General features: G+C 41.2%; 1 protein-coding gene across 1 annotated transcript in view; it reads right to left on the minus strand.

Moving 5' to 3' along the window:
* Nucleotides 1-17,725, minus strand: part of LOC119655444 — a 311,173-nt gene that overhangs the window by 130,823 nt on the left and 162,625 nt on the right. Inside the window, exon 2 of the mRNA XM_038061338.1 lies at nucleotides 13,624-13,669. Within this exon, the coding sequence (XP_037917266.1) occupies nucleotides 13,624-13,669 (46 nt within the window). The remainder of the gene's footprint in view (nucleotides 1-13,623; nucleotides 13,670-17,725) is intronic.

Consider the following 17,725-nt stretch of genomic DNA (forward strand, 5'->3'; position numbering starts at 1 on the left):
CATAACATGAGAGACAAAGTAAAGATACATACCCGAAAATTGGTAACTTTAACTTCAGAGTTAATTATAGTACATATTAGTGAAAACATGGCATCTATTATTTCTTCAATTATTCACATTTAAAATTCTCCCCTGAAATCATGAAAGAGATCTAATTAAAGGCAATCTTGAAAGCATTCAGTTTAAACGACGACACTAAATTACGCCACGAAGTAAACTAATGAACTACATCTTAATCAACCCGAAAATTCAGCCACAGGCATTTCCGCGAATCCTAACACGAACCTAGCGACCATTTTCTCTCTTTTCGCCTCCAAACGATCCCGCATTACTTCTAATCTAACATTTAACCGAACGGCATACTTCAGCAATAATTTTAAATTAAACGAAAGCTCTAGCATCATCTGAAAATATATATAGACGACATCATCATTATCATCATCGTCATTATCGTCAGGAAAGGACCGAAGGGAAGGAAGAAAGTCGTGTTCCAAAGCAACACTGTACACATCGACAAAAACGAGAGTGAATACCAAGAACAGACCGGAGATCTGTAATCCAGAAATTCCTGATTATTTCGAGCATAAAAGATGCTACCGTAAGGAAATCTCACTCCACCATTAGTAGAACTAGAGACCGAATGACCTCCCCATGAACAGCGATGAGCGATGGTATTAAATTTCAAATTGCCCATCCGCACTAAATTAAACTTCTAATATCCTGCGGCATTACCGCGTGCACGTCCTTTTTCCCTGCTACTCAGCCAAAGTTTAAACCATCTGAACAATGGAAAAAGCGTGTTTTATATCTAACTTATGGCGAGCATCCGATGAATATATAACGTCTTTATCTACTTTATGTCCTTGGCATTGCTTTGCACCCCCTCCTCTGTGTTCAGGAGTGACTTTCTGTGGATGTGTTTTCCCTGGATATCATTTAGAAAAATGTAATATTGGATACGGAATTGTCGTAGCGAAAGTCACAATGAAATATGTAACTCGAATTTCAGCAACCTCACGGGAGGATGTGTAAAATCTAGAGAATCAATTTTCACTAGGTTAATTCGAAATCAATATTGAATTTCAATAAAAAAAGAAATTGATGGAGGGAAGTGTAGACTACGTTGAAATATATTTTTTAAGATGTTTTGAGTCCTCATTTTAGATACATTCCTGTGGTATTTTTCCCTTACGCTGAAGGCGAACGTAGTGTCAAATATCATCAAATTTTTCTCATGGAAAAAGAGACCTAGAAACGCACTTTCGTTATCCTTTTCCACACACTACCATAGTTTGCTATGAACCTTGTTACTGAGTGGATTTTTTTAACTTGGATATACATATTAGACAATTCTGCCAAGGTGTCAGGGTGCCGTTTCAACGTGTTTTATTTGTCAAAAAAAAATGGTTGGACAGAATTTCTTTGAAAAGGGCGAAAATAAATCGAAAGCCTTGGGAGTCCAGAATTATTAAAATTATAATTCCTTCAATCACCTATTGAATATGACCGATCGATAGAGTACAGATATCCCGGAATCTTATAAATGAATTTAGAAGGTGTATCGTACATCAAAATGTCTTCCAGGATCAACCATACAGTGTTTTCGTTCTTCCTGGGTGAAAAGATAGATGTTTTGAAATATGAAGGCCCCGCATAATTTATCTGTTTACAAGATGTTGAAGCAATTGTGTCAACGGGAAGTGTGCGTTGAACATTAATCATTGAAGGATATATATCTAACATATTTCATCTATGCCTAATATAGGCTGGAGATACAATAAGTTTAGTTTCCTGATGAGATCTACATGCCATAATTGTATGTCCTCTTCAAAGACGGCATTGAAACTTAAATCGTTGAAAAACTAAGTGGGACGGAAAGCAAAAGGCCGACCCTCTCGGCCTAAATGTACCAACTAACAAGAAAGGATAGCAGTTCTTATTGCATTCTAGCGAAAAAACCCCATCAAAATATGCAGGCCTAAACATATTAACAATGAACAATAACAGCTAATTCGTAGTCTTCTTTTGGACTCTGATTTGACACAAGTTGGCAGGTTGATTGAAGACTGTGAGTTTAAGTGCGGTAAGATTGGCATGACCTATCCTCATTTTGACGACCGAAATTGGTCTGGCTTTACAGAGAGTTTAGTTTTTTAATCTTCCTCCACCTTCCCAGGCAACTTCTTCGCGAAGGGCAAATCGTCCCAGTGCCGCATATATCCTAAAGGTAGAACAAAGAGGTAGGGAAAAAGATACTTCCCAAAAAGGAAGAAGTCAGACAAAGGAATGAATGGAAGCGATCATCATCTCCAAACGGAGGGAGAATATCTACTGGCATTCTCCCAAAGATTAAGGAGCTGGTTGGCAGAAAATGTCAGTGGTATTAGGAAATCTCAGGAAAAAGATCTAATGCTTCCTACCTAGAGCAACAGTGGAAAAGACATCGCTCAATGAGATTCTTCCTGGCAAAATCAATTTCACTTAAGAATTCGCCATAGATTTTCAAGCTTTCAGAAAGACTATGTAATAGGCTATGCTATGCATTCGAAGCGTACCCTTATCTTCTGCAATGCATTTAATTACGCAGTTAGAGTAGTCCTCCACGAACAACTGTGACTGGGAACCACGTAAATATCTACACAGGTAGTTGGTACGACCGGGAAGCAAGAGAGCTCATCACCAGTATGGATTACGAGCCGTTAACCTTCTCCTTCCATAAAAAGGAACACTGTTTTCTCCATCAGTTTCGTCATCAAAATTATACTGAACAGTTTACCACCGATATCCAGCACGTATCCGGTTGCGACAACATTGTCCGACACCCATTATAACACACTATCGAGCTGCAAAACTTGCAGTATCCCAGTTCGATGACAAAGGGCTGAAAATGCTGAAATAGGGCGATACAGGACCTTGTCTGAATCAGTTTATTTATTTATTAACGGACCATAAACAGATTAAACTCCAGTTATTTAATGGAGGAGAAAACAAGAACCTTAACCTTGGCTTAAAACTGTTGAAAGAAGAAAATGTAGCTGTTGTGCATTGTAACCTCTACAAACATTGACATCGAGTTCCGTGAAGCGCACGGTGGAAAAGTTGGCTTTCTTCGCGTTATAAGAGACAGCACGGCAACTGATATTGTTAGAGGCGGAACAGTTCATCAGGGAAGGGGAGGGGAGAGGTAGTTGACCCGGGGAAAGTTTTTTTTTTAAAAAAGGAGAGAAGAACGGAAATGAGGTAGCACTTTTCAAGAACGAGTTAATCCCAGTTTCGAGAGGGTAACCCGATCACGGAGCGGTACTCGGGGATGCTTCTAACGAGGGAGTTGAAGAGAGTTAACCAGGGTTGGATGGACTCAAAATTAGAGGGAAAGTGAAGTACGATAATTTTTGGGCCCGGTTGGCGATTCCGGGAAAGTGGGTGTCGAAGCGGGACATAGTGTCGAAAGTTAGTTCCGATTTGATAAGGATTTGAGTGTGTAGCACGTAGAACGCCACTTTTTGACGTCTGGAGCTAAACCATTAGCAACACACCAGCGGACCAGAGTGGCAAGGTTTGATTGAATGAAAACACAGTCCTTAGGCAACGATATTGCGGAAAACAGCCTAAGGTCGTTGGCATAGAGCAAGCAAGATCAAATAGGGATAATCAAAGTGTAGTCGCGGTGTTTCTAACGAAAATGTTTGAGGAATCACAGGGTGGATTATAAAAGTAATGTGCATTTACCAGAAAAAATAGATTTATTCATCCGATTGGTACAGGTGGTTCAAATTCTTCAAAATAGTCTCCATCGATACACCTGCAAAGACGATTCTGCCATGCCTGGAAAGTACCCTAAAACTCTTCGACTGGAATGCCTCCCAGGAACCTTATAACTTGAGCTTGAATGTCCTCCACCGATTCCCAGTCCTCTCCTCTCAGCCCTTTTTTTAGCCAGGGGATCAGAAAAGTCATATGAAGCCAAGTTAGGGCTGTAAGGAGGCTGGGGCATCACGGAGGTCTTGTTCGGGGTCAGAAAGTTGGTGACGACGACGGCCATGTGGCTGAGAGCTTGAAAACATCTTTGATGTCAGGCCTGACGCGTGTGAACCGTCGTTTCAGTCCATTAAGCACCTCCAGGTAAAAGGCTGGATTGACGTTTGTCCTTGTCGTACAAACTCAAACTGGACGATTCCTCTCACGTCGAGGAAGAAAATCAGCATTGTTTTGATGCGACAATTGCTAATGGGCGCTTTTTTGGGTTTGGGAGAAGATTGTGTGTGAAGACCTACCGCATTGGGATTTCGTAATGCATCCCTCCTTACAGGCCTTTTGAAGCATTTGATAAGTTTCACAAAACTTGATCGTGTATCGCTGTTCCAATGAGCGCTCCATTACACAATCGAAGAACAGACTTCGCTCAAAGACACGTCCTGACACTCTCCTATTACTCAGAGCAAACAGCGATAAGACGCATTTGAAAAGGGTGGATCCCCCTCTACAATCTCCGACCGATATTTCGGGAACAACTTGTTGCGTTAACAGTAAGTGGGTGTCTAAGTAGTGAAGATTATTGACAAAGAATAAAAGTAGCAAAGGACTCAGAATAGAAACTTGTGCAACACCAGAGGCCAGAGTTTAATTGAAAAGAGGTTAAGAAGACGGCCGTGACTAGGGTCAGCATTGGTGGCAAAGTTGTCAATGTGGTACTCTACAAGAAGAGAGGTAAGGAGAGCTGGAAATAAGGGATAGGCTCAATCCACTAGCGGAAGAGAAGAAGAGAGAGGAAACGGAACATAGACTGAGGAAAATTAGCGAAAAAAGTAAATCATAAAACAGTTGGGGGGAGTTAGCATAAATGCCAGAGAATTTTATGAAAGGATTAGATAGCTGGCCGGAATAGTTTGAGGTTTCCGCGCTCCAAAGAGATTTCAACATTGGCCAGGTCTGCATTTAATATAAAGATTAAAAATTTGACAGAAAAATACAGAGTTTTGAAGACAATGAAGTCAGTATGGGTTCCAAAAGATAGGAACTTCTTCCTAGCTGTAACTTTTTAAGGTTTTTTTTTTGCAGAATTCCATGGGAAATCAAATTGGGTAAGAAAAGAGGACGAAACAAGGAAGAAGAGCTGGTAGAGTGGTATAGAAGGTGCTGGGTGTTTGGTCACCAGCTAACGATGAATAGGGGAGACCAGCTTATTGCCACCAGGCCTTCGAAATTCGTCTTTCGAAAATTAAACTTGTTTAACTTACGCACGATAGGGCAATGGAATCAAATGATCTGAGCATCAAACTAGAGAGCAGTATGGTGGGCGTTAGGAGGGAATTGGGAAACTCAACGAACAGGCAGATTGCAGAGGACACGATCAAGAGTGCGATATCACTTATTTCCGGAAAGTTCAAATTGGAGGGCGGCAAAGCAGTTCATGAAAGTGAATAGAGGAAAGAAGGGGTAGGACAAATTACACAAAGTAGTATCTCACAAAGAAATCTCACAGGAAAGCGGGTCTGAGTCAGGGAAAATATATACAGGAAATAATGAAAAAGCATACGTTTGGCGAAATGACTCATACAATGATAAGATCGTATGTGGAAGAGGGGGAGATCGAGATGATTTCGATACAGAACGGGGACTTTATAGCTATCAGAATACCTCCTCCGATTGACTTGCAAAGCCGACATTGAATGAAACCCAATCTTGGATCAAACGCAGGAAACCATAGTGGCAATACCCACTCCTGGGAAAGACATTCCGAAATATACAATTTCGAATCGACCAAAATTTAGTGGAAGAGGGCTTCAGTAATTGTTTAACGTATCCGTAGCTGACATCACGAAACGACTAGAATGATCATCTCCTCCTCCATATTAAATCTACTGACACAGGAGCAAAAATGGCTGGCCCACTTTCAAAGCAAATGGACGACGCCTCGCGGTAGTGGAGACGAGGTGAGGAAATAGGAGAACATGAGGAAATAGGAGAACTCAATCGACAATAGCATCTCTTCGGTTTAAAGACTATACGCCAGATGGCAGATTTTAGATAAGAAGGACCACTTTTTCGGTTCTATCGTAATAGGGATTCAAATGCAAACTATTCGGTTCGATCAATTATCTCGGGAGCTAGAGGATGGTACTCTTGAAAGAGATTCTCCAAAATACATTGGCAAATATATAAATGCTGCACCTGTTCCAAAAATAGTTCCACTGAGCGCTAGATCATGAACAAACCCCAATCATAGGTAATTTTCGGCAACAAGAGTCAGCATCTCAACTAAACATTGCAGGACCTTTCTCTACTTAAAGGAAATTCGTATCGATACATCTCCACCATACATTCCAGGCTACCTCTCTAAATCTATTATACAATTCAACAACCTGAAGTGGAATATACAAACGCTAAAAGCATAATTCTGTGCAGATACAATAATTACTAACGTGGAAAGTTGATACTCTGGTGCCAAGATATTTTCCTCAAAGTATGGGGAAATGACGTTTTCGCCTGGCAATTGCTTCTCCAGGTGAATGAAGAAGTAAATATACTACTATTGTCAAGGACTTAATGAAACTCCTTAATGTCGGTTTAGTGTTTCTGAGAAATTCCATGGAATGAAGTTCTCTTGAGCCGATTTACTTCAGGTTGTTGTGGTCCTCCCACACGAACACACCCAAATAGACATAGCATGGGCACTTCGGTGCTGGCTATGTTTGCAATCAATTTAGGGTACTCAAGATTAGAGCTCCTGGAAGTGCTGAAAGATAATGAAGACGTTGATAGTAGGAAAATTATTAAATTCAAGAAATTGGAAATGTATTGGATGTAAGAATGTTGGATTTGTAATGAGGTCTGCTGAAGGACGGTCGAGGAGATTTTGGTTTCCTGGAAAATTTTAAGAGGAGATTATGGTTTCCATGAAAAGCTGATTTCGGTTCAAACCAATTTGTATTATATCAGATGTTTATTTCTATCGCATAGCATCATTACATATTGAGTATCACAAAACGGGTTTACTTAAAATTGTGCTCGGGAAATCCGATTAGTAAGCCTTTCATTCAAAATTATTTCGAAGAGAAATCCTTCACAAAAATCGATTGGTGACAATTGAGAGTCTGCGAACGATAGTGAGAGCTTCTTTTCAAATGATGCTTTTGTGTCTCCTCCATTGAAAAGGTTGTACCGATGAGCAAAATCTACATATCATGGCTGCATTTTCAAGCTTAATAAACTATTTTAATCAGATTTCAAACTTTTTGGGGAACACAATTTTCAATTCCATTGTTAGGGAGACGATAGACAAATTATTTAATGTTGTTGACAGAACTCACTAATAAAGACAAAAGAGAGAGAGACACAGATATTCAGGTCCTGTTTTCTCCCAATCAAACCCTTCCTTCATAATCCAGAATGTATTATAAATAATATGATGATGCAAAACCGAGTAAATAAAACGATTAATCATCTCTGTGCATTGCATTGCTTAATCTAGAGGAGACTCCCCCCACTTAAACTCGTTTGGTACGTCCAACAATATCTACTGGTCGGAAAGCTGGTCCACGATATTAAGCTCTCTTACTCTATGGTGGTATACAAAACAGGGTTCGAAATTTCTGCCGCTTTTGCCACGAAGACTGCCAGGTGATTTAACTTACCTCCCATATCCTACAAAATGATCTGCGCAGGATTTAGAGCAACTCTTCAAAGTTTGGAATGGCCCCCTCATGATATTCAGCAATGTAGGAACCTCGAATCGGTAATCGTAGCCAATTATAAACAGTACCATGAAATTACTTCATGAATTGGCGCTGCCTATGGTCCTTAACGCTGGCCGGGTCACCAAAGACTCTTGCACTGGATCATGACACATCTCCTTTGATCACGAGGGAAAGAAAAACAGTCGTGATCGATATAGCATCGCATCCATTATTAAGTAGTTACCAAAAATAGCAAATCTTATAATCCTGTCACTTCATCCACTCTAATTATAACTTCTTATTTGAACTTGATCAACCAAAAGTCCGACCGCTCCGATGTGACCACATTACCAAATTGGACAAAAGGTTAAGAGGAAGAAGAATAACCTAACACTATTGAGCATAACATGTTTCTCATTTACGAAAAACTTCCTCTTCCTGCTCCTTCCCCTGCTTCTAATTCAGGACAATAGTCCGTCCAAACCTTCATTTTCAGCTGAGGGCAAAGGGAGTATCGAGTGAAGTTAAAATTCCCCATTTTTGCCATATCTCAATCGTAGTATTCTTGCTTGGGAGATTTTCGGCTCTAGTCGCGCTATCCAGACCTCCATTACCTGCAAATAAAGCATGTCGGGGTGGAGGGAGTTCAAATAGGGCAAGACCCTAGACTGCTTAGTTCCTACCACTCTTGGCAAGTTTATTTGAAAACAAAAGAGATTACCACATCAAGGCAAGTTCCTCCGTTTCGTGTTACTTTTGGATTTGATCACATTATTGGAAGCAGGACTAAAGGCACATATTGAGGTTGGTAAACCAAATAAAAAGATAAGGCTGCGGAGAAGTGATTTCGCCAATATATAGCAAATACAGAAAAAAGGTACCCCTTTCTAGTAAAAAGTTTCATGAGTGTTATGATTAATTAATTAACTAATTAATTAACATTTGACTCCCCGTTGTGGAATCACATTTTCCGCGCTCCGCGGCGTAATCGACCTTTGATTTCAAGGAAGTGCCTAAAAAAATCCGTGTTCTCCATGTTCTGCCAAAATTTAACATCGTTCGCCACTTCGAGAATTCGCAGCAGACTGATATGTGACCATTTTTAGGCACCTCATTTTCTCCCATACGTTCTTCCTTGAAGAATTACCACACTGTCGGCACTTTTTCTGGAAATTCATGAGTTGCATCTCTTCACTGGTTCTCAACCGTAACCCGGACTTCAAGATTACTTCCAAAATTACGGGGCAATCGCTCCGTTTGTTCGCATCATGCCATCGTCCGGGGAAGGATCGCACATATAGTACATATCCACGAGGTCAAGAAAAGTGGATCAACCGCGTAAACGAGGGAATATCTGAGGGCTCTTCCAATCAGAATACATTCGAACTTGATGAATCGCCGAACAGTGGCAAGACGCATTGATTGCGGTCTACGGCAACTCATTCCGCATTGTTAGCAGAGTCGCTTTGCGACGCAGTACACACTTCACAAAGAGCAGCTCCGCGACATATAGTCGTCGTATTTCGCTATACTCTGACCAAGCAGGCAGCAACGTCCTCCACAGAATCCAAGTCGAAGGTAAGGAAAGAGATATACGGTGCTCTACAAAAATAGCGTTTTGCGATACGTTCGCTATTCTCGTATTCAAGCAGGATTCCTCTAAGGCCTACCAACTTGACAAGATAAGTCAAACGATCAACACAAAATCAGTTATCCATCGACCAATTATAATTGTTGGCTATTCGGAGGCTCGAAAGGTATGACGGTTCGAATAGCTGACTAAGGTGCAAGTCAGGTGATGCCACCACATACGTATAACGTTTGAGAAAACGCCGAAATTATTGTCGACGGCGACTGACACCATCAAGATTGGCTCGATGCCTTGTGAGTAATTAACACACCCTGTAGCAGTAGTTATTACACTCTAATCTGACCCCAACGGATCCTTTATCGTTGTCTTTTTACCAGGGTCGCATAGAGTTGATACCTGCCTGCTTGTCTATAACTACCTTCACCAAGAATATATCTCGAAGGAATGCCCTTAAGGTGGTAGAAGCCAATTGGGAAGAAAACATCCCACTGAATTTCGGGCAAATTTTCCACGAGGCAACGGAATGGTTCAATTCGGCCACCTTGTCCGTCTCAGCAAAAGAATAATTTCTCGAGCTCACTTAGCGCGAGGACCCTTCCAATGTGGCGAAAGCCTTTGGTTTCCCACTTAGCAGAGGGTTATCCTCCGTTTCGTTTGTTTACGACGCCGAACTAGACTTTTAGTAGGTTTGGTGAGGAGCATTGGCTTGTATGCCAGGATCCAAGGTAAACTAGACTTCATCATTCGTTGATTGACCTAACGACTCAAATTCTGGATAATTTTGACTTAGGCATCTATCGAAAGAATTGATACGAAAATTCTGTTTATTATGGTCTTTTCTCTTCGCTCTCTAGATACTATGTTCGCTTCTAAGCTGGATATCGTGTTTTTTTTTACTATCTCTGTTAGCGTGGGTATCTGCAGCATTTGGCATTCCCCTTGGAGACGACATTTGAGGGACTATTGGAATATCAAAAACTTTTGGAACAAGCCCGTTGCATGGGTCATCCGACTCATCTCATGCTCCATCCTGGGACAAGTTTCAATCGCGCGATCCTTCCAACCTCAATGCAGTTGTTTGTCGTTCAATTTAGCGGCGAAAATATTAGTCTGGATCAACGCTTTTGGCTATTTAAAAAACTCCAGAAATAAGTCGCTCGAAGGAAAACATCACTGCAATTAAGTTTTTATTTAAGAATATGAGAGAGTCCTCAGTTCGCTTTCCACTTAACAACGGACCAGACCAATTGTAAGAAAACTTTTTTCCTCTATTTCTGATCCACGGACCCCTCTGTTCTAAGCTAGAACCCCAAAATCATATTAAACTAGACGACTATCTTCTATCTGTTTTGGCCGGTTTAGGCCTGATATTACTATGCGGTTTTTGTCTCAAATGTATTTCATGTCCATGTCGTGTTATGAATTGTATATAGCGAGGCAAGCAAAACCTAGCAATCACTTTGGTCACGTTGTTTCCAGGGTGGAGGTGAGGTAGTATTGATGAGTTGCCTCTGCTCTGGACGAAACCACAAGACGCTTATATTTGTATCACTGCAATTGAACCTACAAGTATAGATCCCCAAACTGACAGCTTCTTTGCCCAGATTCTGTTTCAGGTGCGGCCCTAGATCTAGCAATTTTTAGCAGACATCTTCCCGGTATTTCCAAAGTATCCAATGTCACTTAATTTCCGGCCCCAATCTCGAATGATGAACTTGCGGCATTAATGCGAGAGCAGAAGGAAGTTGGTGCTGCCCGACAATCTTCTTCGGAATATGGTCTTCGTTATTATCTTTCACCCTTCCCTGAACAGGCGAAACTTCGGGGTACTATACTTCTCACCAGAGTAAACTGGAGAAGTTCCAGGTTGTCGCCAATGTCTCGACATCAAATTCTCGTAGCGACTCGTTTAACGAGTTGCATTGGGTCGGACTCAATATCTAGCTTCCTTCGCAGAATATTGTTCCTTATTTCAGGCAGTTTGGAGTGGCATTACCCACAGAAGGATGATAGAACAAAGTTTTGGCAATTCCGGGAAACACCTTGGACTCACGAATTGTGCCAGGAACAACCTCTTCGCTTTTTCAGACTGGGTACTACCGACCTGTAGTCCATACAACATGGCTGTGCATTATAACAGTGCGCTCTGGACAACATGAGGCATGCGGTGAATGCTAGCCGGTAGCATTTACATAGGATGTCAATTTTTACAATTTCTACGTCAGTGATCCTCTTCTGAGTCACAAAGTAGTCGGTGCCGTAGATGGCTTGTAGCATGAACAGCATTCTTTGGGGATGCATGATTGTATAAATGATACTCCAACGATGCCGCGATGACGTAGGCAATCTCTGTTGTTCTTTCGTTTCTTGCAGAGTTTTCAATCGACCGACCAGCGTCTTCGAGAGAGCTTCTGTTCTTAGTTGAACTCCAATCCTTTGATTCGCTCCGACTAAACAAAGAATGCTCAGTGCAATAGAAGTCTTTATGATTTCATGGTACCTGCTACAGTGCAAGACAAGATCTTCCTCTCGTGTCATTGGATAATTAACATGAGTTGGAACACGCGTCTATCAGACACCACGGCTTAAATATGACTGACACTTTGGAGTGAAATGGAAAGCATCAACCGCTTTTGTAATTCTTAGAGGTCCAGCGCATCGTGACACCACATGGCTTCTCGAGTCTAAGAATTCAATTATGTAACGCGGTCGTTCCTGCTCCTATAAAGCGCCCCGAGCCTAACGCAGTTTCACTACTGCCTCGACAGAACCCACCTATTTTTTAGCCAGAGTAGCAAGGATATCAGCAGGATTTAGTGGAGTTTACTGTCACCTAGCATTTCATTCCACTTGCTTCCCAATAATGAATATGTTAAGGAGTGCTGGTTAAATCGAGTATGCATCCTTTGATTTGTTTGATCGCAATAAACTTTTTCGATTTGACAACTGCCTGTTTAGTCGATCACGGATATCCCATTTAATAGGCAGTCGCAACTGTAACAAGTCCGTCGAGCGTTTTTCTACTCGTTATAAGTGGCGGCAACAGTCTTCCGACATTCAAGTCGAATAGATTGTCCTCATCAAGGATGATAACTCACTGGCTGCTTGTTCACTCATTAGTTGAATTATGAACACTTATGCTGGTAACGAAGGATTCGTTCGTAATGCCACTTTGAAAACACACAGTACCTCTGTAATCCGTACAATCCACTGGGCAGGGCAGGATAATAGCGTGAACGTCGGACCTTGAATTTATATGAGGCACCGTGCTTCCTTCTTATCTCGATGTTAGCATACATTTAGTCTTATGATGAGAATCCAGACGCACTGAGGGTATTGTAAGTGAAACCTTGTAAATTGAAGTATGAAGCATAGAGGTGGTAAGTATCCTACCAATATTTCCGAACCGGCTGGGTCAGTGGCTCAGAAGCATATTTTGGCGGGTACTTTGCTGGATCTAGTATTGATCGTCCTGGATAGTTGGCAGTTGCAATTTTTTCTAGACAAAGTTAAATTTATACCCCTCTCTTTGAAACCCCCAGATGTGGCGGGGAGGAAGACCAAAGCCAAATGGCTGAGGAGAACCTTCACGAGGTGGCACTGGAGACGCTGTACTCACTATGACTTGCTGGTCATGATGCAGTAGGCGAATGCTCTGAGGCTTCTATAGGCGATCAGACCCGAACCTGCACGGAGACCCATCTGAAATGACTTCAGACACCAAACTTTATTAGGGGTATACTGGTACCATGAGAACCGAAACGCACAAGAGAACTTCGGGCCTAAAACGTGGTGTTCAACTCGGGTGGCGCACTTTGTAGTTCGGCAGAGATTTAAGTAGGTCTTGTATCCGCCAGTATGAATGCTGAGCCATGCACTCAGTATAGATTCGTAGCACTCAGTATAGATTCGAACCGCGTCTGGGTTCTGTCTGGTAGTTAGGTGACTTATGGCTAGTTATTTAACGAGATCCCATTTCGGCCCCTGGCCTTCGGGATATCCTTCCTCCAATCATCTCGATTCATCCATGGGGTCCTCCAATTTCGAAATACGAGTGGTGATGGGCTGTCTTCGTCGACAGAATCTGTCCAGCGTATTCGGGGTTTTCTAGTTTTATGTCCTTTTTAACATGGCTTGAAAATATTAAGCACTTCTGATATTAGATTCTAATTTACTATTTCTGATAGGGTCTTCTATCAATGCAAAGTTATGATACCACGAAATATTTTCAGACCGAGACGTAATTTGTTATCAAATCTCCATGTAATATGTTTCTTAGGAATACTGTTTAATTAAATATTTCCGTAAGAGCTGGTTCATTGCTCGATATGTACATCAAATAAACATCAACATTACCTGCAACTGGTGACAATTTCCTCATTACACACCATCTCGACTTCCACTAAAAAAAGACGAAAAAGAACACAAAAGCTTAGTAAAAATGAAAGAACCATCAAACATGCATTACACAATGAGGTCTCGAATTTCCATTTGAATGAATGCGGCTCTCTCACAAAGAAGTAAGTCGGCGAACCGTTGAAGCTTTTTGGGGCTACCGCTCGCTTTACCATCATCATCAATTTTACCGTTCGTTAATGCTCCACCAAACCATACACAAATTACCTAAAAACACACATCTACTAGGTCTTTTCCACGCATTTACTCCCGCGAGATGGAAAAAGCTAGAATGGAAAACATTTTCCACTGAAAACGTTGATTTATATTGTCTCTGGCACTTTGTTGTCGCTCATATTTTTCCAGTTGGTTATTATAAGCAAACTCATCTCGGAAAGTTGCCCTACATAATTATGAATGTGTACCATCCTGTCATCAACATTATCATCATCAACGTCATCGTCATGGAAGCAACCAAACGCATGCTTGACAGAAGCTATTTTAAATGAAAATATGGAAAATAGTGGAATTGTTAGAATGTTCGTTTGTGTGCTTCGTCTACATATCTGTTTGCTGACACAATAACGAAAAGCGAGTAATGTGAAAAAAGAAATGTTTGCTGAGAGGGTATGTATGTTAATTACTTGGATATGTCAGGTTTTGGGCTACTGGTTTAATGGGAAATGGATAAACTGGAAGTTCATGCTTAGTGAGAAAGATAGAGTTGACAAGAAGGGGTTGACTTGTTCAGAGCTGTCATGGGGGGTTGTGTATTAATCGCAGTGACTGGTAGAGTTATGATGGACATAGCGATAATTGGAATTCCTGTTAGTTCTCGTACAATTGAAGATACTTCCACGTAATTCTACAGATGATCTGCACATAATACGCTATTTTTAATCCTAGAAGTATCTTTTCCAAATTTCTTGAATCTGAAAGATACCCTGCGATATGGGTTGTTTAAAGTATAGTCGATATCCGTTAAATCAATTAACATTAAACCAAATCCACACATGAATCGCACAAATTGAGGTGGTTCATTGAAATTTGTCTCTAACATAGACATGGATCCCCTAGCAACCCTCAATCACGTTGAATAATAGAACACGGTAGACATCCATCCGCCCCACCTGGAGAGACAACAATTAATCACGTGCACAGCAATACCGCACACAATTTTTAGAGTAATAGAACTCAGGGTGGCATAACAAGGAACAAAGAACAATAACATATTTCAGCCCAGCAGACAATGGTGTTCTTGTGCGACATCTCATCTCTCGGCAAGAGTATCTCTGAATGTTGAAATTGGAAACATACAAAAGAACCAGCTCTGATTCTCGAATACAATCCTTGAGAAGATACAACACTACATAACACGACATTTCTGTAATTTGCATATAAAAAGTCATGTATGCTAAGTAACAAAAACAACAATAGCAGCAGAGTAGGATCGCATCTCTCATCTTCTGCTCATCGACATGAAACATTACAGATACAATATGTAAAATATCACGAGGAGAATGTCGTCATGTGTACCTCCCCCTTCCATGTGCTGAGAATGAATGAAAGCAACGTTTTGGGGAGGCTTTTCTGGGGGTTGATCCTCCAACGTGGATGCATACTCAGCCTGTCAAGCATAGAAAGTAAAATCATTCAAGCGAATGGTAATTTGTTTGGAATATGTGGTACGTTCACATTTGAGACGCACTTGTGTGCCACAACAGTGAACAAATGTGTTCATTGATAACTTTTAGAGCCTTTCGACGATGCTAGATGGCTAGAGATTCTGTGAATATATTAAGTGCATAATGCATGCAATGTGCAGGAGGAAAATGGAAATCATGCGAGGCATAAGACCTAGAAGGCAATGGAGATGTAAGTTGGGTGACATCAGTCAGTCTGATGTTGTGTTTGATGGAAATTGAGAGACGGAAGGCGGAATTGAATGGCGCCAAGTGATTTTTCAGTTTTTCAGTTTATGTGATTTGAAAACATCTGTTGCTGTCCGAATGACGCCAAGTTGTGAGAGATTGATGACATGTTTATATTTTGTAATTGACCTCTTGACTATTCTGTATTCAAATTTTCATTAGAGATGTCAGTTGGATGACTAATTGATATTGGGTTCCAATTGAATGTGAACTGCCTCCACTTCCGTTCAAGTGGCTGCTTCCCTGAAATCTACAGTAAAATCTTTTTAATTACACTAACGCGAATTAAAAGATCTACATTCAATGATTTCTCCATTCGTACTTGGGATATTAATTATGGAAATAGTGCTGATAGTCTAAATCACTTAACATCCCAACAAGATTTCAAATGAAAAACTGTATTGATTCCGATGAGAATTGGTTCCTTTTACTGCATAGATCCTGGGAGGTAAGAAGAATTTTTCAACAAATTTAGTTAGTTTCAGCACCAAATACACGCTGATAGTACTTGAAGTAGCACTAGCCCCACTTCAATTTGATGAAAATGAAAAATCCAGCCTCATTTGCTTTTACGTTATTAGGGAAAGAGAACCCTTTTCCACCCATCAGTCTCCAAGCAAATTGTTTCATTCACTTCTACTTTTTGAAGTTTTTGACTAGTAAGGTCCTTCGGAATCTCACGAATCTTATGAGCCGATACTGGTAGTCGATATTTTGGAAATGGCCAATCACCAGCGGTCAGCTCGCCTCCATCGATTGCGCCGCTTTTCCCGGCCATGTCATTCACATCATCATTAGACTTATTAGGTTTTTGGCCCATAACTCTATCATCGAAGACGTATCTCTCGCAATGTTCCCACAATCGGAAAGGCCCACATCGATCGCGAATGCGGCTATAGCGAACTACCCCGCTGATCCAACGCAACATCTTTGTCTCCATTACCGCGAGGTACCGCTCATTGCTTTTGGGGGCTGGTCAACACTTACAATAATACACGGCGAAATTGCGGACGACATTGTGGTAAATTTTGAATTTTAAGCGCTTGTTGATAGGTTTGGCAAGCTGATTTTCGCTGCTGGGTGCTGCCCACTTCGCCTGCAAGAGGTCAACTTTTCGAAGCGCTTCGCACTCTAACTACCATCAGGGGTCAGGTAAACGATCTGCGCTTTTTTGCATGCATGCTTACTGCCACAAGCCGTTGACCTCCTTCTCCCAATTTCCGAAAAGGAGTGCAGATCGAGGTCGTGGTTTAAATTCCAACAGCAACCACAGCATTGGACAAAAATAACCACTTAGTTGGTAGGGGTTTCTTGGGTATGGTAGACAGATGGAGTAAGTCTTGAATGTAACTTGAGGCTAGCCAGGGAGTTTCAAACCTAAGACCTCAGGTTTACTAACTAACTATTGAGGGGAGACTTCTTGATGATTTGGAAAAACATCGCCTTGAAAGACTACAGTATAAATTGCAAATAAGTTACATACGAGAAGTTGTCTCGCTTTTCCAATTCCAAGGAATAAGGAGAACCTTGAATAGCAGCGGAATCGTCGGCTTAGAAAAGATTACAAACGCATCGCAGACAGAGTTAAAATCGCTGAAAGAAGACAAATTCCATAAGTTCTTTCCAAGAATTCCTTTTATTCTTGTTACACAAATCCCATACAGACAGCCTAGGCGTATTTCTTTCCTTCTCTTTGTTTTTACGCGACGATATAAGGTGGAAATTCTGGGACTAGGCGAAGTAAGATGGTGGGACTCTGGACAGTTCCCTCTCTTCCTCCCCGGCTCGTTTCTGACAGCAACCGATGACGTTCTCTTGACCTAAGAGCCAGTTTCTGAGAGACTTCTCACCGCAAGATTCCGGTCCAGGTTAAGGAGCATCGCAATTATACAATGATATGCACCAACGGAGACTTCCAATGTAATAGAAAAAGATTCTTTATACGAGCAATTACCTGCAGTTCAAGGGAGGCTTCCTAAAGTTAACATTGTGATGCTGATGGGTGATCTGAATATCAATATAGGATCTAAGAATACCTCGCTCGGACATGGGATGGGGAAACTCCAACTTGTGATCGTAACAATAATAGTGGCAGGTTCATAAATTTCTGCAGTCTCGACCGCCGAATCACT

The sequence above is a fragment of the Hermetia illucens genome, chromosome 4 (genome assembly GCF_905115235.1).
Source record: "Hermetia illucens chromosome 4, iHerIll2.2.curated.20191125, whole genome shotgun sequence".
Classification (NCBI taxonomy): Eukaryota; Metazoa; Arthropoda; class Insecta; order Diptera; family Stratiomyidae; genus Hermetia; species Hermetia illucens.